Raw genomic sequence first — 25,311 nt, 5'->3', positions numbered from 1 at the left:
CTTAAGCCACCAACAAATCAATTCTGGATTTTGGCGCCATGGTCCTCCTAAGTATCTCCATAGAATACCGATTCTAACTCGTCTTCTAAATAGGAAGGCAGTAGGTGTTGAGCATAATGTGGCCGCTTCATGCACAATCTCGGACTTGGCTAGCGTGGATTGGCAATAACTACTCGTGCAGTATAGACCTTCAAAGAAGCTCGACGATCAGACTTTCGTGTTTATCTAACAATCTCTGTTGCCTTTCATCCTTAGAAAATGCAATTGTTCTGCGGAGTCACTCCGTACATATGTTCTTCAACACCTACACGACCCGAGAAAGAGCTACTCATTGGACATCTCAGTGGGTCGAGATAGCTATCACACCGTCCACCAAGAGTGCAATCATGACTCTTGCCCCCGATCAAGGTGAGGTCCTGTAAGGTCAGGTAATGATGGCTACTAGCTGGCATTGCTCCAACACCAAGGCCGATCGACAATCTCATTCGGAGCGCTGGTGAATCCCTTCCTCCCTGCTCTGGACCATCTACCTGACCGTCTGGCTCCCGTTTCTCACCACCCTTGCCGGTCACGGGCACGAACATGAACTATGCACTGCCTATTTATGCTACGGTCGTTATTGCGGTGTTCGCCGCCTGCTTTCTGTGGGGAAGGAGAGGGGGTCCCGGGTTGGATTTGCGTGCGATTGGGCCTATTGTGACGCATGACTAAGTAGGTAGATTGGGAATTCTGGAAGGGGCCGGAAAGTGAGCGAGATGTGCTTCCTCGGCTCTATCTCAATTTTTCTTTCTTTCTCGAAGTGGTGAAGAACGCCCCTCATGGAGACTGTTGAAATATATCAGAGGACAAAAGCATAAGCTCGACTCAATTAGAACATAGTAACAGCCCAGCCCGCTTGTCTTCGCTTTCCAAGTAATGGGTCCACCGTGTATACATCTACCTGAGCATACGCGATAGACCTCGGGTGGAACAAACGCCAATGGGGCTCAGGTCCCCTTTCCTAACGGTTGACTCATTCAATACATCAATCACATCAAATGATCCAGGAACGGTTATTTTTCAAGGCGATCTTCTAGTTATTTTTATTACACTGAGTCTTCTCTCCCCTGATGCTGCTGATGCCAGATCCCCAACTCGACTCGGCAATACAAGCTATGGTACAAAATACATACGTAAGTACGGACTGCTTCGACGGGCCAACATCGTTGACTCCAATCGCGGCCTCGTCTTGCTTGCAATGTTCATGCATGGCACAGGGTGTGTTTCATGTCCCAGTCCATTAGCACCAAACCGCTCCCGCCTATATGCCCGCTTCCGCTTTTCGGATTTCCCTGTACGTGTGTGCGCTCTAGGACTGGGCCTTTTCAACGATGATTTCTTTTTTTAAAAAACATAATTGCAGAAGATGAGTGGAGTAATGTTGTAGCAGCCGAAAAAAAAAATTTGGTACATGAGAGAAGTTGGGAACGAAGTATCCGCTTCTGTGTCCAAGTGAGAGGCGCCTCGTTGTCCATGGAGAGGGATCTATGGCGGAATTGAGGCGTCAAATGGGTTTATCATTTGGCGGCCAGCGATGGATGACTCATCGATTGATTGATGCCCGCGGGGTATGTATGTTTTAAGGAAAGCCGCTGAAACGCAGGAAGATGACAGCAAAGGTAGATTGGGTGGTCACACAGGAGCGGCATCTACTAGTAGCTCATTGCTGAACTTAGAAGCCGCCCATGCCTCCCATTCCGCCCATCCCGCCCATGCCTCCCATTGGTGGGCCTGCGGGCTTCTCTTCAGGGGCATCGACAATTGCGACTTCAGTTGTTCCGAGAAGGGAAGCAACGCCGGAAGCATCAACAAGAGCAGTGCGGACGACCTTCAAGGGGTCAACGATACCTCTGGCAATCATGTCAACATATTCGCCCGTGGCGGAATCGAAACCCTTGTTGAAATCGGAGGCAAATTCGTCGGTAAGCTTGCCAACAACAACGCTGCCCTCAAGACCTGCGTTCTCAACAATCTTTCGCGCGGGTCGGGTGATAGCACTCTTGATAATGCTGACACCGAGTTGTTGATCGAAGTTGGCAGCCTTGACATCACCTAGAGCATTGGCGGAAGCCTTGATCAGAGCGGTGCCACCACCTGGCAAGATGCCCTCCTCAACAGCGGCGCGGGTGGCGTTGAGAGCATCCACAACGCGGTCCTTCTTCTCACCAACTTCAACTTCCGAGGCACCGCCGACCTTGATGACGGCAACACCACCGGACAGTTTGGCGAGACGTTCCTGAAGCTTCTCCTTCTCGTATTCGGAAGTGGAAGGATCAGCCATGACGCCTCGGATTTGCTCGCATCGTTGAGCAATCGCATCTTTGCTGCCTTCTCCGTTGAGGATGATGGTATCTTCCTTGGTAATAGTGATGCTACCAGTGGAACCGAGCATGTCGGCAGTAGCTTTTTCCAACTTGATCTCTAGCTCATCAGAGAAGACAGTTGCGTTTGTCAGGATACCAATATCACCAAGGATGCTCTTGCGGTTGTCACCAAAGCCGGGAGCCTTGACTGCGGCAACTTGAAGCTGTCCTCGGAGCTTGTTGAGGATGCAGACAGCGAGGGCCTCTCCATCAATGTCCTCGGCGATAATGACGAGGGGTCGTCGCAGTTGGGTGGATGCCTCCAGAGCAGGAATGATATCTTGCACGGCCGAGATCTTTTTCTCAGACAACAGGATCAAGGGCTTTTCAAACTCGATCTTTTGCGATTTTGTGTCGGTGATGAAGTATGGAGAAGTAAAGCCTCGGTCGAAGCGCATACCTTCGGTGATCTCAAGCTCGTCTTCGATTGTCTTTCCTTCTTTGACGGTAATCACACCCTCCTTGCCGACCTTCTCCATGGCATTGGAGATGAGGTTTCCAACATGAGTGTCACCGTTGGCGGAAATGGTGGCGACCTGAGCAATCTCGGCGCTGGTGGTGATGTCTTTCTTGTTCATCTGAAGGTAGTTGACCACAGCCTCGACCGCGGCTTGGGTTCCTCTCCTCAGATCCATAGGGTTGCAGCCGGCGGCCACGTTTTTGACGGTCTCGGAGAAGATGGCGGAGGCAAGGACGGTAGCGGTGGTGGTACCATCACCAGCAACTTCGTTGGTCTTGGAGGCGACATCCTGGATCAGGCGAGCACCGAGGTTCTCGAATTTATCTTGGAGAGTCACGGCTTTCGCGACAGTGACACCATCTACGCGCAATCAGGTCAGTCACGGAACAGCGATAACGGTCCTAACTAGGAGTGACACGAACCCTTTGTAATCTTGGGGGAGCCGTAGCTTGACTCGATGAGAACATTGCGACCTTTGGGACCGAGAGTGGTGGCCACAGCTTTGGCCAGGGTGTCCACACCCTTGAGCAGTTGAGCTCGTCCTTCGACACCGAACCTGAGCTCTTTATGGGCAAAGCGGAGTTGCTGTAAACTCTTGCCTGCAGATCTAGAGTACGGGGAAGCAGAGGAGAGTGGTGACCGCAAAGCGGAGGAAAGAGCGCGCTGCATGATGGGCGAGGACAGGAAGTAACTGAAGGAGATGTTATTAGTTGGGGGACCAAGATGTGAAAGAGGGACCGTTGATGCAGAGATAGATGGGAGGATGGGAGGAAGTGTTGCCAAATGTTATGGGCTGCCGAGTTGAAGCAACAAAATTTTTGGAGAATCTTCGAAGGCGACAGAAGAGCACCCTCCCTATTCGGGTTAGCTCCCGACAGGCCTTGGCACGCGCTTTCCGACGTCCGAGATTCGAGCAGCCATCAACTACATATTCGCTACGTAGCGTCGTCCATATCAACTGACAACGGGGAACTGGTAGGGAACGACGAGAGAACAGAGACGGGTCCACGGGAACATCGGGATTCATGGATCCTCTTGAGTCTTGCATTTGACTGTGCACGTGCACCAGTTCAATGCGTGCAAGCCAGAAAACTTGCGTTTGGGCCTTGGCCTTTTCTCCGTGGGAGCTCAATTGCTGCTCAGTCTAGGTCAATCGGGACCTGCGGCCACATCCATAACTCCCTCCATCCAGAATTGAACTGAGTAATCATGTCTGTCAGCCACCTGCCCAACCGTCCCGAACCAATGCAATATCCTGAAGCTTTTGTTGTGCTCGGAAAACGAAACTAAAAAGCACACATGAGAAGTGCTGACGACTACATCCACCGACGCCTGAAACTCCGCCCGGACTACACCACGCGTGCTTCATGACATTGCTAGGAAAAGAAGTCAGGCCTCTGTGTGCCTGAACGCCTGATTGGAATTCCTTTTGTTGAAATCTGTCATTCAAGCGGGCGATGAGTCATGTCCTAAAGCGATCAGCTCTGTTTAGTCAAGAAGGATCGATGAACCCACTCAATTCTCCTCTTCCCCAAGACGGAGCATGGCCTCATTGACAAACTCAGTAGGATTAAACTCTTCAGCATTTCCAATGCCAGCCAATTCCTCGACCTTGTTCTGGTACATGGCCTGATGGGCCGGGTTCGGCATGGCGATAGTGGTACCGGCAGAGACAGAGTTGTTGCGGTTGACCATGTTCATTTCACTCAATGCACTTGCGTTGGAATCGCGATGAAATGGACTCATTGCAGATGCGTCTGAATCACCATGAGGTGCGGTTGAACCACGGTGAGGAATCGAGGGCGGTGCCATGCGTGTGCCATACATTCCTGGGAAGGTTCCCTGAGGAGCATAACCAACAGAAGTAGTGGTAAAGGGATCTCCAAATGAATCCACAGCAGTACCTGTAAAAGGATCTCGAAATGATGGGTGCATGACGGGCTGATGGACATTCGACACCATGGATGGAGCTGCACAGGGAAAGCTGCCCCACATGGCCATATTCTGACCATTGCCAAATGCATTTCCACCGTTGAAAGTGCCATTGCCGAAGATGTTTCCAGTGTTGAAAGGGTCATTGCCATTGAAAGGCATGTACTGGTCGCATTGTCAGTGAATATACAAATCCGAAGGGGAGCTGGACTTACATCGCTGCGCATGTTGGATCTGGCCACCATACTCTCAGCTGCAGCCAATGCCTCGGAGACAGGAAATAGCTCATCCATGTAAGCCTTGGCGTACTGTGAGGCTTCACGCGCTTCAGTTCCACTCGCACTCTCATAATCGACGGCATCAGCAAGGTCAACCACACTTTCTTCAGAATCCTGGCCCTCATAGTCAATGACAGTCTCGTTCTCGGATTGCATGGCATCATCCTCGCCATTTTCAAGCATTGAATAATCTTGCTTGACGCCACGAGTGCGGCTCGCAGGCCCAGTGGGACTATACTCCTCAACCATTGCGACCTCTTCACCATCGCTATTGATGACGAGGCCGTTGGAGCTTCCATTCTTCTCGACCTTCGCACGGCGAGTCGCTTTGGTCTTCTTCTTGGGTGGAGCACCATAGTCGTCGTCAGAATCGCCGTCCAATGCAGCCATAAACACATCTTCGTCATCATCAGACATTCCGCCACCACCTGCACGACCTTTACCCTTGGATCGGACAGAGGATCTAGCTTTGCCAGAGCGCTTGGAGGACTTGGTCGGAGTGGTTTGTTGATAGTCAGATCGCTCGCCGACGCCAGTTCCAGTTCCAGTCGGGGTCGGAGTCATTCCAGCCTTACTGTAGAACAAAGCTGGATTCTCCACGTGCTTAGGAGTCTCGGTGTACAATGGAAGAACGTACTCATACTGGATGGTAGGGTTCCCATTGCAGTACACTTTCGATGGGGTCTTGATGTTGTAGCCACGCTTGAGAGCTGGTGGGACTGGAATGTTGTCTGCGACCATTCGCTTACGCAACTTTGCAAGATGCTGAGTGATGGAGCCTTCGGTGAACTTGGGTCCCATGACCTCAGCAATTCGTCTCCCTGATGAAGGTCAGCATGTCCGAATCAAGCCGATCGACTCGGCCTATCTTACATGGGATCTTGATTCCAGATTCGCCGCAGCAGTACTGAATCGTCAGCATCAAGCCTTTGTCAATGTCATCTATCGCCCGTTGATTAGCGTGGGTCTCCGAAACCGAAGCATGCGCCGAGTTTCGCAAGCTGTCGACTTACCATTCCAGCGGACCAAGTCCCGAGCAGGCATACGAAGGGGAGTGGACGGGTCAGCCATCTTGGCAGATTTCTCACTTTGTTGTTGTGCAACCTGGTCAGCGGATCTGGTTGTCAGTTTCGTAGAAAGACAGTTGGGAAAGACAAGAACAGAGGATGAGTCACGTGCTACCAATAAGGGGCCTGCTGGTGCTTGTGAGAGTGGGAATGTGAAGAACGGCGAGGCCAACCGTGAATGTCACGTGAATATCAATGGCACCGCCGTGCCGGTGACACGTGCCTGTATAGGTGTGGCAGGGAGGGAGACACCAAGCCTACCGAAAACAGAAGGTCCAGGAGGACAGACGGACGGACGGACTGAAGACTGCCCTGTGCCTGTCTAAAGAACCTGAATAGGCGAGGAATAGAGTGGGTAGAAGGTATCGGCTGAGAACGGACGAAAGGAAAGATAGAAAAGGGATTCCACATGCCCTGTGAGAGTGAGAGAGCTTTTGTTATTTGACAAGATTAGAAAGATCCAGCGCAAAGTCAGCAGATCTAGACGTTTTTGTCATGGCCGGCCAGTGCCCAACTTACTGGGTCTCCTTGGTCGATGAGGAGCGGCTGACCAGTGCTCAGCAGCTTCTCTACACGTCGACAACCGTGTGGACAGTATGAAGGAAGAGGGAGCACGTGCTTGGAGAGGTAAAGAGAGTGTGAGGGTGTGAGGATGGCGGGATGGGAAGAAAGGATTGTGGAAGAAAATGTTTGGAAGTTTAAGTGGGGGAGAAACACATTAAAAGGTCAGCGACATCATCGTCGTTCCCGACGATACGATACGTGTGACAACACCGACGAGGAGAACGAGGGGTCGACTGTTTGACCACGACCAGGGCTTTCGCGGTCACCTGTGCGTGATTCTGTGTGCCTATCTGCAATGAGAAAGCCTCGCTGAGCCAATCTGTCCAGTTGTCTACTTACAGATAGTTCTCTCTATTCCGACCATTGTTCTGCTCCCATGTCTGAGGACCGATCGCCTCCTATTCGAAATCTTGATCTATTACATTCAGGTGGCCGAACCACCGCTAGCCTGATATCCAGTGGCCCAACCCATTCCTCATTCCCAAGCCGCCTTTGGATTCGGAAAGACAGTCGCCAACGTGCAATTAGCTTTCAAGGACAATGATTGTGTTGAATCACACAGCATGTGGACGGAGACCCTGGGAGTCTCTTGTATCTACCACAAGTGTATTTGTCCAGATGATGCGACATACCTTGAGTACAATGCGCTCAGTCCTCGATGATAATGCTACCATCAGGCTTTTTGCCTTTTGCTTCTTGGGTTGCCGAAGCTTCGCCAGACTGTGGCAAGAATTGTACTTCCTGTGGTGGGGGTGGGAAAGTCTTCGGGGCCATGCTGTTGAGAAGAGAAGGTTGGGACTGAACTGCTGGAGTTGCTGCCGTCTTGTAGTACACATCTCTATTGAGATACTCCTCCAAGCCATGATTCTGTGCATCAAACTGCCCAAGACTGTGGTCCATTTGATTTGGTTGCACAGGTGCCATTGCCATGTGCATTCCATAGGGAAAATGATTAGCTGGCATACTTCTGACTCCTTGGAAATCTTGGAAATGGCCTCTGGGAACTTGGTTGTGATAAACTTGAGGCGCCGATTGTCGTGAGATAAGGACTCCTCTCGTACCAACCGGCATCCCTTCGCCTCTGGCACCGTATGGAGGCAGGTTGACCATGAAAGATGGTGAGTCGACTGCTTGCTCAACCTTTTTCATCTTATTGGTCGTTGGCTGGGCCTGGCTGGAGTGCTTGACATCCGACTTGGTTGAAGGCAGAGGATGGCCCTGCTCAGCTTTCCGCTTTTTGGCTGCAGCAGGCTTCTCATGGACTGTTTTTGGCTTTTGCTCTCCTGAAGTTGTTGTTGATTTTCCTGCAGTTGTTGGCTTTCGTGCAGTTTCAGTGGAGGAACCATTGGCGGAAATATTGTTGGTCTTCATAAGACGTTCATATCGCTTGGCTCTGTCTTCACTCAGTATGTATAATATCTGGGTGCCCTAAGCCATGCTTGGGCTGGGATGACCTACGCTGCTCCCTTACTGACGATACTGCATTCCTTCGCGACTTGTACGAAATCAACCTGAAGTTGTCAGCTGATACTAGATGCGAGACTGTTGAGCACTGGTTCATACCTTGCCGTTGTTGGAGTGTCGCACACAGCTCAGCAGGAACTTCAATTGATCATCGGGGGTTGCTCGAGACATTGTTGAGGCTTGGAATGGAATGGTTTGAAGTGCTTCTATGATGAGGGTTTGGAAGGTATTTCCTTCTGTCTGTGGAAGTAGGGAGATCAGTGACTGGAGAGATTGAAATTGTTGGACCATTGAGGTGAGTGTCCAGCAGATTTTGTCCTCTATATCTCCTATGTCTGCTTGCTTGGAAGCTGTCATTGTTGCAAAGGTTGGATTATATGCTGACCGGATGTGGCTGTCTAGATTCAAAAGCGCCTTTGATCAGACTGCTCAGTGCTATGATGGCGGAATGATTAGCACACGTAGGTCACACTCAATGGACTCTCAATGCCAGACAAAGAAGAAAGGAATGAATGGGAAGGAGCATTTGCTCTGGGACAGGAGCAAAGAGAAAGGGGTCTCCTTGAAGTTGTGGACACGGTAAAACAGTGCGAGGAGTGGATGAGTGTCAACAAAGCAATTGGAAAGAGCAAGCTGCCACTGATGTGCTTCGCGCTCACTAATCCACCATGCCCCCAAGACCGTCTATCAAAAGATGATCTTGTAGTAATCCGTCCCTAGGGATAAATCAATCCCTTGTGAAACTACCGTCGCTTGTTGGCAAGGGGCAGGGTCTCATCGATGCCAGAAGCTGCCTGACAAGCTCGTCAGTTGGCACCATTCCTTAACACGCATACGTGTCTTTGACTCAGCAAGCCCCTCCGTGAGGGAAATCGCGGCCGCGCCCAACAATACCACATAGATATTTGGTGTGAAATCGCGCATTTACACAACACATTGATGAGCAAGAGCATCTATTGAATAATACGATGAGGGCGTTCTGACATGGAAATTGCCTTGGCTCTCTTACGCCTGGTCCTCCAACCACTTCTGTGCAGCAACATTGGAGCACAGTCCCAGGGCCATGCCATCTACTCCAGTCAAACTCTTAACCCGCAAGGTTACTATCTCGCAAAACCGGGTATGGCCGTTGCTTCCTCGTCAGCTGTTCTCTCATGTCTACCTTGTACAACTGGCCGCAAAATCCTTTGACGCGGGCTTATCGTTAGCGATCAGCTACTGAGACTACTGGAACAGTACCTCCAACAATCACCACTGATTGATGCCTACCATTGAGCCATTGCACACCACGATTTCCCTTGAACCACTTTGCCCGCTGTCCGGAAGATGCCCAACTCCGGTAGCTCCGACCCCTGAGTCGCCTTGATCTCGACTGACACCCATTACTCCACCAGGCACAACTACATAGCGGAAAATGAAGGTGCAGGGTCCAAGAAACGACTCTGAGCACAACTGTTGAGAGTTCACGGTGAGAAATTATCCCATTAAATAAAGCACAACCATACGGCTGATTGGTAAATCCCCAACAGCTCGATAACTTGAAATCATCACCCTTCCTCTCAGTATGACACCTTCAAGGCCACCAACAAAGCGACAATCTACTCCATACCTATACTTTGTAGCAGATATTCAAACGACGACACCTGCAAGGCAATTTGTTCTCAAAGGAAGCCACAATACCAACGAAATGCGAGTTGGACAAAGGCCTTTTACACAGAGATACGCGCGTTGCCGCTGCTTCCATCAAAAACTTCGCATCTGTCATACATTCCGGGACCGCTGGTCTTTTGGGGCTCTCCTCCTCATCAATCGGTTCAAGACACAATGCTTCACCTCGGGGACCTTTCGATTTTTTGAGCGGTGCCGATGCCACGAGGCTGAGGTGTTCAGGGACATCGTTGTGCTTCACCGGATTTTCATCACGTGCGATCCGCCAGCTCAAGCAAAAGGGTCTTCGTTATTTGTGCCAAGTCGCCAGGTACGTTTGTATTTCGTCTATATATACTGGTGACCACTCTGGGTTTCACTGCTATATGATGCCTCAAGATCCTGTATGCACACTGGTGACATCACATCACTTCATTTTACCATCCCGGCTTCACGAGGGGCATTATGTTCTCCCTTCCGATCGCCCAGACAAACCATACACCAGCGAAGCCAGTGGATGGCCAACTGCAACCTTGTAGCTGACTAATTACTCTTCTTGGTACAGCTCCACAGTAGGCGAGATACCGTAAACTGGCTCCGATATCGTAATCGGACAACTGGGCAACTCAACACCGTAGCTGTCAAAAGTAATCTCATCCGAAGTCGCATTGTGCTTGATCCACCTGCGATTCAACAAATCACCATCCTGTGCTCGGTCGTTGAAGTTCTGCGGCGCAAACACGATATTCGACGCCGCCTCCGTGTACAGCGTGACGGGGATATCCTCGGCGCGCACGAAATGATGCATGCCCAGGTTGAACCAGACGACCAGGTCTTCGTCGTCGATGTCCTCGTCATCGAAGAATTTGGAGAAATCCTGTTGCGGCGCGGACGGCAGGTTGATGTTGTGCACCGAGTTGGCGTACGGCTCGGTGTCGTGCTGTTTGGTGACCGCCAGGTGCGTCTTGGCCATTTCGCTGTTCTTCAGCGAGAACGGTGAGTTTTGCACCGTCAGGTGGAGGTTGGACCGTCCAGGGACGAGTCGGTAGCCGCGCTTTTCACCCCAGGCGTTGGTCTCGTTCTTGTTGACCACGCAGAACATGGCTTCGTTGTTGGGCGCCCAGTTGAATGCAGCCTCCTTTTCCAGATAGCTGATGTTCAGCTCCATCTGTTCGAATTCACCGAGCTCGGGGAACCAGGCTTGGCTCTGATTCACGACGACCAGCTCGCTGACTTCGAATGAATTCGAGCTTCCCACGATGTCGAAGTCGGCTTTGTAGGTCAAGATATGGTCGTGAAGGCTACCCTGGGTGGCAGGTGCTATCCGTGGCCCGTACTTGGCTTGATCAGGATAGTAAAAGCTGGACTGTAGAAATCCACTTGCACGCACTTCCACTTCTACCGATCCATCTTGATGGAATAGGTAACTGCAAATGTCAGCAAACCAAACTCGGCATTTCTTGATGAAAGTCAACCACGTACCTGAACATGTAATCGTAATTGCCAACTGTTGCAATAGTTCGAATGACCAAAGCGGCGCCCTTTGTAACACCGAGCTGGCTAAAGGGATAATCCCCGGCGCCAGAACCATATCTATGTCTTGATAGGGGGAAGCCCATATCTTGTTCGAAAATGCAAATGGCGTCTTGGTTGGTGACTGTATGGTTTCCCTCATGATACGTTACATTCCAGAGCGTTGCGCCAAATGGACAATCGTAGCCCTCGATAAGAGTAGCCAGGTCAGTCCCTAGACTGTAGTATGTATCATGGTACACGGTATTGGCCGCTTTCGGCTGATGGTTTTATCAGAAATGAACTAATGAGTCATTGAGCATAACTTACCTGATTGCCAGCGTATTGGGCGAGGGCTTCCTGGAGGGAGAGCTCGTACATGATCCTGTCGCCCTTGTACTTGATGTCATAGAACATGACCCCCAATGTTCTTGAAAACGCAATGTAGAATGAGAATCCCATGTACTCCACGTACTGAGCCTCGGGATCAACTTGATAACGTTTTCCGCCGAGCTCGAGACTTGTAGGAGCGAAGCGATCTTCGAGGGCCCTTACACCTAGCTCAGGCTTATAGTCGACGTCTGTCCAGCTCTGGTCTGTTGTCTGTACATATTCCTGAGCCAGCTCTCCAGCATCGAATGCCGCCCGCAAGGATGCCTCGTCGGGAAAGAACTTCTCATTTGTGACGTATCCTTTCACAGAGTAGTGGGATGGATCGGTTCCAGGGCAGTCGATAAGTAGGTAAAAGTCGATTGGTGTCAAATATGTCCCACGCCCTGGTATTCTAAACATGATGTTTCGAAACCCTTGGCTACCATCGAACGAAAGAGGCGTGCCTGCAGTTGTTGACAGTGTCGTCCGATTGTCTGATGCTCCATAGAAAACTGTTCCGTTGAACAAGGCGGCGGTGATATCAGAGATATTCCCCATGGCAGATGCAATCAACGGGTTGATGGGAGCCGCCTTAATAGCATCTGCGTAGCGGGCATTAAATGGCACAGAGCCACCTCGACCACCGTTGTAAATATAATCCAGTTTCTGCACTGTGGTTTCCGCTGATACTGGAAGCGGCCCAATGAAGTACTCTTGCGAGTCGGGCTCGGCCTTTCCGCCTTCAAAGATAATGGCTCTGGCATACTTGGGAGGCGCTGGGCCATCTCCATCCAGATATGGAAGCACATCTGACTTATTTGTGTGGAGGGTGTCAATCCAGAAGACGTAATTGTCCGTCACAGTTGCATTTTCAGGTACTGTCAGATTCAGACCATTTGCTGGATCATGCAAGAGTGTCCAAACATCATAATTATCCTGAGCACTTATTCCGGCCCAGACATTGGCCTTGGGTGCCTGTGTCACCGGCGCATCGCCGGTATTGCAGCTGGCACCGGCAGCTTGTCGCTTGCTCAAGGCATCGAGAAGAAGCTTTCGTTCATAACCCAAGGCGGGCAGCGCAGAACCTGCTGCCAGAGTGGCGGCGCATACCAAAGCAACCAGCTGTCGATGCATGGTTGGAATTTGTCTGGGGCTCGAGGTGTTCGCTTGATGGATGTCAAAGCACCTTCTTATAGTTTTCCGGCCTTCTCAATGTGTTCTCATTTGCTTCGCTTCACACTTGAGAAAGACCAAATACTGGCATTTGCGAACACCTAGGTAAGCCTGCACATCGGGCCATTGTACGGAATACTATCACGGATGGTCCAAATGCCAAGGAATGAGATGCAATGATCACTGGTCAATGGAGGATTGAACAATGTGTAAAGATAACGTTCCGGGGGTTCCATTTTACCAATAGCATTCCTAGAAAAAGGCTGTTAAACGGAACACAAGCGGCGTAACAATGTCGTACAGTGTTGGCCAAGCTCTTTTCATCATACTTTACCTTCTACCAACACCGAAATGATTTTTTTTCTCCAATGGTCAGAGGGTTGCTATCTCAAAGACTATTATCCTTCGAGAGCATTAGAGGGCTAGGCGAGGCTGGGCATTCGCGAGAATGTGGAGAGTGTGGAGAGATACCAAGCCCTGGTCTCAATGATGTGACCTGAGACGCGCTCATGTCCGCGATTGGATGTCTGCATTGGCACACATGTTGAATCTGCCTTACTTAGAAGAGGAAGCTGCTTAGAAAACAAGCCGATGGGTATAGATAAGAGATGGGTCGTTGAAATGTAGATAACCACTAGGCCTATTCAAGAGACCAACTAGTGGTACTGGGCCCTCTTGGCAACGAGCGACGATCGCTGTTCTGTTGGGTCCAGGTATGTAGGCAACCTTGATAAGGACAAATGGTTATGACTGTGATCTGCACGAGGCAGGATATGAATTGGTAATTTGAGGGCCACAGATATCTCGACTCAAAGCGCCAAGCGACCGGGCTAAGAAGGACAAGACTGGTTTGGTGATGGGAAATATTGACGACGATGTGGTGCCCCTGCGCTGTGACCAGCCACGTGGTCCAGTGGGTGAACAGACTTTGGTTTCACTCGCTTTCGTGAGACCGGAAAATAAGTTTAAGCAGTTATCCGAAATGCAGAGATGGCGTAGCGAAATCTAAATCCTTGCTCCCTCGTGTAGGATCATCTGTCCGAGGATAATTCGCCAAATGGGGAAGGACGAAGAGAAAATATCCATATAGAAACTTCTCCCATAGAAACTCCCGGATTGACCCCGAGGTCTATTCCAATACTCCTTATCTGCGAAGATGATATGGCACGCGAAGACTCGGAGGCTTATGGCCGGTAGACTCTTGGTACGGATCATGGCTTCTCGCGCACTGAATAAAAACAGAAGCCGAGGCAGTTCTTTCTGCGTGCCAGGTAGAGCACAAGGCTGCGATTGTTACCCGGTGGAGACTGGGACTGATTCAAGGAATGTGGTAGAAAGCGAGATTCAAGGCTGCAGTCATGCGCGCTGTCACAATGGATTGACTGTGGTCACTGGCCTCAAAAGCCCCACCTGCTCCAAAATAATAGATGTTGGAATAGAGAGTCATCTCACCTTTGCGACGGCTGGGTCGATGTAGACAGGGGTGGGTCAGGGCATATTTTTCGACTTCCCACTTGGTGCGCTGAGCATCAGGTCATGACGCGGGTAGAAGAAACTGAGCTTTGCATTGTGGAAGCAATTACCTGACCTTGAGGCCCCCGGCATGATTCATTCATGTTCAATTAGCGAGAATTGTCCCTGGTGAAAATGGGCATCTATGTACTTGGCGGGATCGGTAGCTGATGGTAGACGGCGGTGGAAGGTACGGAATAATGTAGATGTAAGAAATAGGAGAAATGGAAGGAGCAACTGGCATACGGGGTACCCTTTGTTGGCTGGGGTCCGCTCCAATGGGAGTCGGCCATGGCTGACATCATCTTCCCCAACTTGAACTTCAACCGTGGAATTTCCTTTCTCGAATTCCCTCACCACCAACTACGACCTCGCCTCACCCACCAGATGCAATACTTCCAATTCAGTATTCGCTACTGCTGCGTATCTTCTCTTCAATAATGCTTCTGCCTCCCAGATGACCTCCAGGCCAATGAGGAAGCTGTCTGCGGTCGCCACTTGTTCCTCTGCTTCAGCTACTCGCTTCATTTCTCCACCAGTCCGAACCGCGACTGCTGGTCTCTCCCAGAGGTGCAAGTCTACCACTGCTGGCAGCGTATCACCACGCCAAGTCCTATCCAGGAGACATCTCGCACAGGTCCGCCCTGAGCCTATTTCCGATGTCTGGTTTACTTCTTCCTCCCCACGATCCGGCCCCGAGGATGAGCTGTTGGGGGCAAATACCTCGCGCCCGGGTGGCGTGCGGGATCACAAGCCTCCGGATGAACGTCTAGTTAAGTTAGGAAAGAGTTGGTTCCCAAAGAGAGAGATCTGGAGCTATTGGCGTACTGACAATCTGCAGCTTTACGCACCCTATCGCCTCTTCTGCCGAATATCCTGAGCACCCCTCTCCCACCCGACATTCTCTCGCCTAATATTTCACTGCATCTTTTCCCATCAACCCACCCACACTTGCCTGCGGTGAAAGGCCGAGTCGCATACCGTGCAGCATTGTGGACTGCCCCTGTCGCTTGGGGCTGTGTCCCCATTGTCGGCAATGTCAAACTCAACATCGTCTCTGAGAAAATTGTTCGGACTGGATTCGCCTATGCGATACCGGTAGATGAGAATGGCGAACCCGCCTCTGATCTCAGCGAAGAAAAATTAGTAGTGCGGTGGAAGACTGAACCTAAGCAAAATGGAAACGGACACCCATCAACGGCAGCCTCGGCATCCACCGCTGCGCGATCTAAGACTCCCTCGAGCGGAGGCATCAATGGCGGGATTTCAAAGCTGCTGGGCGGCGAGAAGCCAATCTTCAACTTGAACAAGGAAGACGGATTTAGTGGCCTCTTCATCTTCACTTTCGATTCCAAGGGCCGCATCGCGAGCCATACAATCGAGCACGCCGACGAGAACAATGGCTTTGACAAGACCAACAAAGTCGTCACATTGACTGACTGGCTACTGGGGAAGGCCAAATGGGGCCGAGGAGGGGACAAGGAACAAGAACTCATCCCAGGGCTGGCTATGCGCGTGTGCCGAGATGAGTGGAACATCCAACGACGGTTTTCCCGCGGCGGTGAGTGACCAACCAAGAGGCCTGGGCCGACCGTCATCCCAACCCTGATCTCTCGCCGTTCAGGAGTGATAATCAGAGGTCATCGACCTAGATACAGGGCACACGAACCGACCCTATTGACACGGAACTTATGTTACATTATATTGCTACACTACTCGACGTCGCCTACCTTCCTATTTACAGTTTACTATTACTACTTTACTTAATGGCGATACCCTCCACTCCCAAGGGATGATTTGAAATGAAAACATGGCCAAAAACAAGGCACTGCTCTAAGGCTGCTCTAAGGCTGCTCTATATCCTTGCACGTTACTACAAGTAGGGTAGCCATATCCAGATCTCTCTGTATCATCAAAATCGGAAGAATCAACAATCAACAATCAAAGTTTCAATTGTGAAATCTCCAATTCCTAATTTGAAAACTTGTAGCAGTCGAAGATCTGGCCCGAATCTTTCAGCAGTGACATAGAATTTGTTCCAATGTATAACCTTTGGAGTCGTGATGGTTCGATTATTATATTTTACCCGCTTTTCTGGATCTTGGAAATCCTGAGACCCTGACTATTTCATGACAACTATATCGCTAATCTTTTGAACGCCGACGTGTTGGGTGGATGTTGTTTTTGGCTTGCTTAACTACCTGACTATTCCGACAATCCTTGATTTCCTAACCTCAAGCATTAACTTTCCATATCACTGTCACTGCGTGCCCGGCACCAAGTGGAGTGCTCTTTTGGAAGACGGGGCGACGCTCATAGGGTATCTTCTAGAGCCAGGACCTGTAGAATTCATTAGGACGGGAACTCAATAGCACACCAACAAGATTATGTGTAGACTTACCAAAGCGGTCCTGGTAGGGATATAAACCTGCGTGAAATTCTTACGACCGTTCCAAGGGAGATCGTTAGTGAAGAAGCGGGTGTCCTTTGCATTTCTGCTGAGCCCGCCGAACTCGGGGCTGTCGGTGTCGAGGACAATGCGGTAGACGCCACCCTGCTCAACACCGACTCGATAGTCGGTATAGGACTTCGTGGGATGGAAGTTGAAGATCCAAAGGAGCCCTGCACGCTCGAAGACGAGCACCTTGTCCGTCTCGTTCTTCAACGAGATGTAAGCTTGTGGGGAGTGCAACCAGCCGTATTTCTCTTCGGTCCAGTTCATGGCTCGGTCAAAATCGTTGAGGAACTTGTATCGTAGGAGGCCGTCTTCCGTCAGATTGAATTGTCTTCTCGCATACCAAAAGGAGTTGTCATTGCCAGCGCGAGGGAAATCGAGCCATTCTGGGTGACCAAATTCATTACCTTCAAAATTCAGGTAGCCTTCACCGCCGAGGCTGTGAGTGACGAGACGAATCAGTTTGTGCAGGGAGAGGGCGCGCTCAATGGTAGGAGTGAATTCGGTAAGTGTTGACATGTGAGTGTACATCTCGGCGTCAGCGAGCCACATCATTAGCGACTTGTCACCCACAAGGGCCTGGTCGTGGGATTCGGCGTATGCAATGGTCTTCTCTCCATGTCTTCGGTTTGTGAGAGTAAATGCAATATTTCCAATGTCCCACTCGTCATCTGACTTCTCTTTCAGCATCTTGATGTACATGTCCGGCACGGCCATGGCCAGACGATAGTCGAAACCCACACCACCCAGTGAGAGTTTGAGACAGAGTGCGGGCATGCCTGATACATCTTCTGCAATTGTGATGGCGTTGGGATAGAGATTGTGTAGCATCTCATTTGCGAGCATGAGGTAGACGATGCCATCCTCATCAACCGAGGGTCCAAAGTACTCGTGGTAGCCTCCTGAAAAGCCCGTGCCAATTCCGTGATGTGTATATAGCATCGAGGTGACACCGTCAAATCGAAAGCCGTCAAACTGGTATTCTTCCATCCAGAAGCGAAGATTGGATAGCAGAAAGCGCAGTACTTCATGGTGGCCATAGTTGAAAAGTCGTGAATCCCACAACTCGTGTCGACCTTTAGCTCCCTCATGGAAGTAGAGATGGTCACTTCCATCAAACATATTCAGACCATCCAGAGTGTTTTTGCTAGCATGTGAATGAACAACGTCGAGTAGCACGGTGATACCCATGCCATGTGCCGCGTCGATCAACTCTTTCAAGTCGTCTGGCGTGCCATAGCGAGAACTGGCTGCAAAGAAGGAATTGACCTGATAGCCAAAGCTCGCGTAGTAGGCATGTTCCATTATGGCCATCAGCTGAATGACATTGTATCCGAGGTATTGGATTCTCGGAAGCATGTTTTTGGTGAACTCTTTGTAGGTTGCCACCTTGAGCTCTGGGGAAGAAATACCAACATGTGCTTCATAGATACGAGCACTTTTGGGATATGGAGGGCGAGGGTTCTTGAACTGATAGCGTTCATGGTGAGGGGGGTTCCATAGGACGGCGTCGTAGACAGGAGACACATTCAGGTCCTGGGTAACTCTTGTGATCCACGCTGGTAGTCTCTCTATCCGTTCACCTCCTGGAATGATAAAGGAAACTTTGATCTTGCTGTTGTGAGAGATGGGAGCAACACCATCTCTTGCAGGGAGAGTAATTTCCCAGACGCCAAAGTGGTTCTTCTTCAGAGGGGTAGCATCTCGATTCCAGTTATTGAAGTCTCCAATGAGAAATGCCTGTTCTGCATTGGGAGCCCATTCACGGTAAGTTATGGAGCCGTCAGAGCCAAAGGTAAACCCGAATGTCTCATACCCTCGGCTGAACTTCTCCAGTCCACCCTCTGTTTCTTCAATTGTCTTGATCCATTTCTGGGCCTTTGCAAATCGTGATTTTAGGGAGTCTCGGAAGGGGTCAAGCCAGGGGTCCAGCTGGATCACGCCTGTGTTCTTGTCAGTAATGCTCTGAGTTCGACGCTTGGGTGTCTGACCTGTGCCATCAGGGGCAGAATCCTGACCAGCAGGAGCTGCTGCCAGCGAATTCGCAGAGGCTTGATTCAAGGCCATTTGATGCAGAAAAGCACCACCCTTGCGTAAGTTTGGTAGATGCTGCGGGAGAATTCAAGACAGAGCACTGAGTATGTGAACCGCTATTAGAGAATACAAGTATAGCAGGGAGGATATATAGACAGTGGAATGTGTTCTTTTCGTATTCTGAGGGGTCCTAGCTTCAGAAATTTAAATGAATGCTGCCAGTGCGAGAGAAGCTGAGTTGAAGTGAGGTGTTTACATGTCAGGTCAAGCCCACGACTTGCGGCGAAATGAGCACCAACAATTTACTCGTACCATACGTTTCCAGTGACGTCGATTGGGACGTGGGGAAGCTCCAACAAGAAGTCGACCCCTCGACCCTCGCTCCTTCCTCCTGGACCATCCAGTTAGCCTTGCCGATGGTTTTTCCGGCGGGCCGTTTAATCTCCATTCTCGCTGCATTTGATGGCATTGGGAGCCTGTCACTGGCCAGTCCCGCTTAGGGGCTCCTTAGCGTCGACTTAGTCCCAACCATTCTGCAGGATCGCCATACCTGAAGGGCCTCTGGTGCAAAGCATGTGCTTGACAAGGAAGACTCAACCGAGCACCGTCGCTCCCAATGGTAGGTTTCTGGGATTACACAAAGCACGGAGTACGTAGTACGGAGCACTATAACTCAAAACACACATTCCTGCCCGTCAAGATCTCCTCCCTTCTTCATTAATCCGACTTTTTCCTCGTCGTCGATCAAGCTCTTGTCGAGCAGCTGCCGTTGCTCCTCATCAACTTCAATTCCAATGCATCTGGCGATGAATCTACAAAGCAGTGCCTCAGCTTCATGAGAACTTGCTCTCAATGAATGATCATCTCCTGGAAACAACTTCAACGTCCGGTCTCCCTGGGCACCATATGCATTGTACAAGCTTCGGGAACATTGTGGACTGAGCGTTGTATCGTCTGTCCCATGTAAGAGAAGTACCGGACGAGGCGATAGTTGTCGAATCCCCCCTGCAGCTCTTGTCTGACTAGCAATAGTAGCGCATGCAATAACCCGTTCTTGGGGTCGTCAGTATATCGCACATCGTGATGTTTGGTCAAAGCGCTCTCTACTTTACCTTTCTCATTCGCTGCCACTGTGAAGACTGGTGCTCCTCCAAAAGACCACCCAACTAGGACAAACTTGCTGATCGAATATGTATTCTCTAGGTAGTCCATTGCCGCAACCACGTCTTCAGAGCATGGCTTCGTGTCTGCGGGATATCTGTAGTCCACTCTGAGGACTGGGACACCATGATTAAGAGTGGCGAGTTTGTCGCCAATTGTAATGTAGGAGCCGCATGGTCCTGCTACTCCACCACCAGCGCCAGAGCAGAGAATTGCTGCTGCTGCCACTCTTTCAGCGTTTTGTGCAGAGTAGCTAGGTGGGAGATGCAAAAATCCTCGAACAAATTCTCGGCTGACTGGTATTGAAAGCCGTTCAACCGTATATAAAGGTTGTTGAGATGGCTCTAGAGCATTAAAATGTGCGGTATAGCAAAGATCTGCGTTTGGTGGTTGTGATGATACTGCATTGATAAAGGAGGACTCTGTAGGAGCTTTGGCTGGAATGATGACTACAGTTGAGCCTTGTTCCAACCTCGGCTTGACGATTGCAGAAAGTCTTCTGCCAATCAACTTGAATTTGGGCATGTATTGAAGCTATCGATTTTATGGTCAGTCTAGTTTGCTCGCGTAGCTGGTAGTCGAAAGGGCTGAATTCTTGATTGGTAGGAATGTCAAGTACAACCAATGTCCAAGAGAAGGAGTCGAGTGATCTTTGGGCCATTCCTTCAGATCAGGCTCGATGAGCATCAGTCCTTCCAAGGCCGGAGTTCCTGATGATAGGATGGCAAAAGGGCGCGAGTAACGGAGAAGAATACGAGCTTAGCCTTGCTGCCTGTACGGCGTGTCTGGCGTTACGCATCTGGTCTTCCTAGTCTGCTATTCCAGCCCAAATAGAAGTTAGATCTTCTTATATGAAGTGTCACATCAATGTCAAGACCCCAAAATAATAAATAGGGGGAAAATGGAGGTCTGAGCTTGAGATAGCAAAATGGTGCGCGAGCGCGAGGATTCGATTGACTTTCGTCACACGTGACTGAGCCGGACAGTGGGAGTTTGTAAAGGCGGAGGTGCCTTATCGATAACCAGATCCGGAGAAGGTGTGAGCTCTCGGTAGCACTGCGGTCTGAGCTCCGCACTTCCAGTTTGACTGACTGATACCGATCCCACGCTATCCCAGTCATTTCACGTGAAGCGAAGTGACTCTTCTTCCATCCTCTCCATCTCCCTAGGAGACTTCCATTGCAAGAGGGTTACAGCAATGGCGGCCATCAACTGCCTCCCTTCTTACCTCTGTCCTGCCCTTGATGGCAGACTTGCCAGCTCCACAATGACTGTTCCCCGCCGATTGCGAGCTTCCTACATCGCCATGAGCAAACGACCCTTGTCTACCTCCAGTCCAAGGCCCTCCTCATCTCAATTCCACCGCTCTGATTTCACCAGCCAGCCATTCACCGGTAGCTATGAGCCGGGCCTACCTACGTCGGGCCCGCTGGGTGGCAACCATATATTTGGAACACCACGTCTGACTCCCAAAATGCTCAAACAGCATCTCGATCAATTCGTGGTCGGTCAAGAAAGAGCAAAGAAGGTGCTGAGCGTGGCTGTCTTCAACCACTACCAGCGAGTACAAGAGCTACAAAGGAGGGAGGAGGAAGAAGCAGATCTGCTGGCACAAAGGGAGCGTCGGGAGCGGCATCCTGTCGAGGATGAATTCCCGGGCCAACAACCTACCATTCGGATGGGAGGTCCTCCAACATCAAATATGGATCCTCGCAAGACACTGCTTGTAGATACCACTCCTCTGACGCTGGAGAAATCCAATATCTTGTTACTAGGCCCTAGTGGGGTAGGCAAGACATTGATGGCCAAAACGCTCGCTCGGGTTTTGTCAGTCCCCTTCTCAATGTCGGACTGTACACCCTTCACACAAGCAGGCTACATCGGCGAGGACGCCGAAGTCTGCGTCCATCGCCTCCTCGCCGCCGCCAACTACGATGTGGAACGCGCCGAAAGAGGGATCATTTGTCTCGACGAGATTGATAAAATTGCCACAGCTAAAGTGAGCCATGGTAAGGATGTTTCTGGTGAAGGTGTACAGCAAGCACTTCTGAAAATCATCGAGGGCACCACAATCCAGATCCAAGCCAAACCCGAGAGGAACGCTCCTCGAGCAGGCGGTCAATCGCCCACGTACCCGAGTAACAGTCCACTAGGCGCAAACTTCTCGTCCGGGTCTTCGGGCGCTCCTGCAGCACCAGTCAAAGGGGAAGTGTATAATGTACGCACCGACAACATCCTGTTCATCTGCAGCGGTGCCTTTGTTGGGCTCCAGAAACACGTCATGGACCGGCTTACCAAGGGCAGCATCGGTTTTGGCGCGACTGTCAGGTCGAGCTCCAACCAGCAATTCTACGGCCGCGATTCCAAATCGACAACGAACACCCCTGTCCCCATACTCCCCGGCTCACAGGAAGAAGCGCTCTACAAAAAGCACCTACCATTCTTCACGCCCACGCACGCCCCCGAACAGAATGCCGCAGACGGCTCAGCCGCTGAGCCGAATTACTTCAATCCCTTGGACCTGGTGACTCCATCCGACCTCCAGTCCTACGGCTTCATCCCCGAGCTAATCGGGCGCATCCCGACAACAACAGCCCTCGCAGCGCTCACGCACCCTCTCCTCCTCCGCATCCTAACCGAACCGCGCAACTCGCTGGTCGCACAGTACGTGACGTTGTTCTCCCTCTCCGGGATCGAGCTTCGCTTCACCACGCCCGCATTCCACGTGATCGCTACCAACGCGCTAACAATGGGGACCGGCGCGCGCGCGCTCCGCACCGAAATGGAGACTATCTTGGGAGACGCCATGTTCGAAGCCCCGGGCAGCAGCGTCAAGTACGTGCTGGTGACGGAGAAAGTCGCCAAGCGAGAGGAAGGCGCGATCTATTTTGGAAGAGGTCAAGGAGGGAAATTCCACGCCTTGATTGCGCAGGAAGAGGGAGACTGGGAGGATAAACAGAAGAAGAAAGAGGCGGAGCAGGGCGGACAGCATGGTTCCTCCATCTCGGGGAGTTTTGAAGATTGGAGGACTAAAACTACCGTCGCTGCTGGTAGTGGTGGATGAGCTGCATGTTGCGATGGGACCGGGGGATCAAACAGATTTGGCTCGGGGAAATGGTTTGAATGCGAATGATTATAACGATGAGAATGCGATTGATTGAGGCTTATCAGTATAGCCTAACACTGGTTTCCTTTTCCCAAATCGATTATCAGCGATCAGGACGACGGGCCAGCTACATCATATTCTCGAGATGCATTGCAAGTCACATGTTAGCATCTTGAGTGTACGGGGTATACAGTAGCGTGTACGGAATACACACATAAGCAAATAAGGACGCGCAGGCATATTATCCCCCAAGCAGAAAACAATGCGAACCGAACCCGCGACTTGCGTACTCGCACTCGTAGTCCGACTCTAGACTAAGTCCCAAGCAAAGAGTCAGGCTGACGTCGAAAAGGGGCCGGAGGGGCGTGCGGTTGGGAGAACAACAGGGAGCTCCACCAATCTGCTCACTCGACTCGGACAGCACTCGTCATTGGGTGGCCGATAGGGCGCCTGGAGCCGCCAGATCAGGAAGCATTCCTCGACAGATGATCCCGACTGCGACCTGCTGCTAGCAGGAGTTGTTCTACGAGTATTATTATTTTCTTCTTCTGTTCCTGCGTTCCGCTGTGCCCTTTTTCAGCTGGCCCGTAATATCACTTTCATCCTCTCGCATTGGACGGCGCGCTGGCTCGCTGCTGTCGACGAAGAGAGAAGCAACTAATTGTTCGGGACACGTCTCCCACTGCGGGATCTATACTTCAGACACTGCACCTGCTGGATATCTTTCCTTGGACTCTACACCATGGATTCCGTCACTCCTCAGCAGCGCAAGAAGATATTGCGTGTCTTGTTCATCTCTCTACTCTTAGATTTGGTCAGTACAAAACTGAGCTGACCCAAGTGCAGTCACTGACAAGGCCAGATCTCCTTTACCTTCATCCTCCCACTTTTCCCTTCTCTTCTCACCTTCTATCGAGGTCTGGAGACCCACCCCTCCTCTGTTCTCAACCGCATCCTGCATTACATGAATGCATATAAACAATCCTTTGCGGTGCCCATAAATGCAAAATATGATATAGTTCTTCTGGGAGGAGCGCTGGGCTCTCTTTTTTCCTTTCTGCAGGCAATTGCTAGCCCTATCATTGGCCGCGCTTCAGACAAATATGGCAGACGAACAGCTTTATTGTGGAGCATGTGTGGGAATATTGCAAGTGTGGCCTTGTGGACCGTTGCAGTAGACTTCCGCACTTTTCTGTTGAGCAGGATTGTCGGAGGTCTAAGCGAGGGAAATGTTCAGCTTGCCACGGCGATTGCAACCGATGTCAGCACGGAAGAACAACGAGGCTCGACAATGGCTCTTGTGGGAGCGTGTTTTAGTATTGCCTTCACATTTGGCCCGGCATTGGGTGCGGCGTTGTCAAACATCAGCACATTTTCGGCCAATCCATTCGCCACTGCGGCAGGGTTCTCGCTGTTCTTGATTCTTGGGGAGACGTTGTACCTCTACGCTCGATTGCCCGAAACGAGGCCCAACGAAAGTAAGGAAACGGGTTCGAAGATGAATAAGTCCGGCTCGGCAGCATTCAAACACACAAACAACCCCATCGTTCTGAATGCTATCCATTTCTTATTCCTCTTGCCATTTTCGGGGATGGAATTCTCCTTACCATTCTTGATCACGTCGGTATTGTTTCCAGATCACCCTTCGCCGTCAAAACTGAACGGAAGACTGCTTGGCTTTGTGGGATTGATAGCATCTCTGCTGCAAGGATCTGTCGTCCGACGACTTCCTCCAGCAACTGTGGTGAAGGTCGGAGTGGTATCATGCACATTGGCATTCTTTATACTTGCTCAAGTTCAGACTAATACTGGATTGTACGGCGCTGGTGCACTACTTGCCGTGACATCAGCCACCGTTGTCACAGGCCTGAACAGCCTTGGAAGTTTTGAGGCTCAAGCTGGCAATCGTGGAGAGGTGCTAGGATCACTTCGGAGCTGGGGACAACTGGGAAGGGCTCTTGGACCCATCATCTTCTGCACTTTGTTCTGGTGGGCCGGTCGTGAAAAAGCTTACACCATCGGGGGGACGACCATGTTGGTTGTGACTCTGATAGTCCTCACGCACTTGAAGTCACCAGATCTCAGCAAGAAAAAGACATGAAATAATGACTAGAATGTGTGATGCCACTGCCACCAGCTGTTCTCCACCTCGAGCCTCTTAATGAGTTGCTC

General features: G+C 50.8%; 9 protein-coding genes across 9 annotated transcripts; 3 read left to right on the top strand and 6 right to left on the bottom strand.

Annotated features, from left to right (window-relative positions):
* Positions 1 to 1,711: 1,711 nt before the first annotated feature.
* On the bottom strand, positions 1,712 to 3,531 carry A1O9_09344 (heat shock protein 60; the record flags this gene model as incomplete). Its single annotated transcript, XM_013402037.1, has 2 exons — positions 1,712 to 3,222; positions 3,285 to 3,531. The coding sequence occupies 2 exons, from the start codon at positions 3,529 to 3,531 to the stop codon at positions 1,712 to 1,714; spliced, it is 1,758 nt and encodes a 585-aa protein (XP_013257491.1).
* Positions 3,532 to 4,377: 846 nt separating this feature from the next.
* A1O9_09343 (uncharacterized protein) lies at positions 4,378 to 6,143 on the bottom strand (the record flags this gene model as incomplete). The annotated part of the gene is made up of 4 exons (XM_013402036.1): positions 4,378 to 4,959; positions 5,010 to 5,893; positions 5,946 to 6,014; positions 6,086 to 6,143. 4 exons carry the CDS (start codon positions 6,141 to 6,143, stop codon positions 4,378 to 4,380), a joined length of 1,593 nt encoding a protein of 530 aa, XP_013257490.1.
* A 1,208-nt stretch (positions 6,144 to 7,351) lies between these two features.
* A1O9_09342 (uncharacterized protein) lies at positions 7,352 to 8,338 on the bottom strand (the record flags this gene model as incomplete). The annotated part of the gene is made up of 3 exons (XM_013402035.1): positions 7,352 to 8,096; positions 8,162 to 8,214; positions 8,267 to 8,338. 3 exons carry the CDS (start codon positions 8,336 to 8,338, stop codon positions 7,352 to 7,354), a joined length of 870 nt encoding a protein of 289 aa, XP_013257489.1.
* A 2,023-nt stretch (positions 8,339 to 10,361) lies between these two features.
* On the bottom strand, positions 10,362 to 12,832 carry A1O9_09341 (uncharacterized protein; the record flags this gene model as incomplete). Its single annotated transcript, XM_013402034.1, has 3 exons — positions 10,362 to 11,241; positions 11,297 to 11,607; positions 11,657 to 12,832. The coding sequence occupies 3 exons, from the start codon at positions 12,830 to 12,832 to the stop codon at positions 10,362 to 10,364; spliced, it is 2,367 nt and encodes a 788-aa protein (XP_013257488.1).
* Positions 12,833 to 14,840: 2,008 nt separating this feature from the next.
* On the top strand, positions 14,841 to 15,952 carry A1O9_09340 (chromosome transmission fidelity protein 4; the record flags this gene model as incomplete). The annotated part of the gene is made up of 2 exons (XM_013402033.1): positions 14,841 to 15,171; positions 15,225 to 15,952. The coding sequence occupies 2 exons, from the start codon at positions 14,841 to 14,843 to the stop codon at positions 15,950 to 15,952; spliced, it is 1,059 nt and encodes a 352-aa protein (XP_013257487.1).
* A 796-nt stretch (positions 15,953 to 16,748) lies between these two features.
* A1O9_09339 (1,4-alpha-glucan-branching enzyme) lies at positions 16,749 to 18,905 on the bottom strand (the record flags this gene model as incomplete). Its single annotated transcript, XM_013402032.1, has 1 exon — positions 16,749 to 18,905. The coding sequence occupies one exon, from the start codon at positions 18,903 to 18,905 to the stop codon at positions 16,749 to 16,751; it is 2,157 nt and encodes a 718-aa protein (XP_013257486.1).
* Positions 18,906 to 19,545: 640 nt separating this feature from the next.
* On the bottom strand, positions 19,546 to 20,558 carry A1O9_09338 (uncharacterized protein; the record flags this gene model as incomplete). The annotated part of the gene is made up of 2 exons (XM_013402031.1): positions 19,546 to 19,925; positions 19,985 to 20,558. The coding sequence occupies 2 exons, from the start codon at positions 20,556 to 20,558 to the stop codon at positions 19,546 to 19,548; spliced, it is 954 nt and encodes a 317-aa protein (XP_013257485.1).
* A 742-nt stretch (positions 20,559 to 21,300) lies between these two features.
* Positions 21,301 to 23,097, top strand: A1O9_09337 (ATP-dependent Clp protease ATP-binding subunit ClpX; the record flags this gene model as incomplete). The annotated part of the gene is made up of 1 exon (XM_013402030.1): positions 21,301 to 23,097. The coding sequence occupies one exon, from the start codon at positions 21,301 to 21,303 to the stop codon at positions 23,095 to 23,097; it is 1,797 nt and encodes a 598-aa protein (XP_013257484.1).
* A 784-nt stretch (positions 23,098 to 23,881) lies between these two features.
* Positions 23,882 to 25,240, top strand: A1O9_09336 (uncharacterized protein; the record flags this gene model as incomplete). The annotated part of the gene is made up of 2 exons (XM_013402029.1): positions 23,882 to 23,953; positions 24,002 to 25,240. 2 exons carry the CDS (start codon positions 23,882 to 23,884, stop codon positions 25,238 to 25,240), a joined length of 1,311 nt encoding a protein of 436 aa, XP_013257483.1.
* Between the last annotated feature and the right edge of the window lie 71 nt (positions 25,241 to 25,311).

This window comes from Exophiala aquamarina (assembly GCF_000709125.1).
Source record: "Exophiala aquamarina CBS 119918 chromosome Unknown aczIA-supercont1.9, whole genome shotgun sequence".
NCBI lineage: Eukaryota > Fungi > Ascomycota > Eurotiomycetes > Chaetothyriales > Herpotrichiellaceae > Exophiala > Exophiala aquamarina.
The sequence above is the reverse complement of the archived record's forward strand: the minus strand, read 5'-3'. Positions and strand labels throughout refer to the sequence as shown.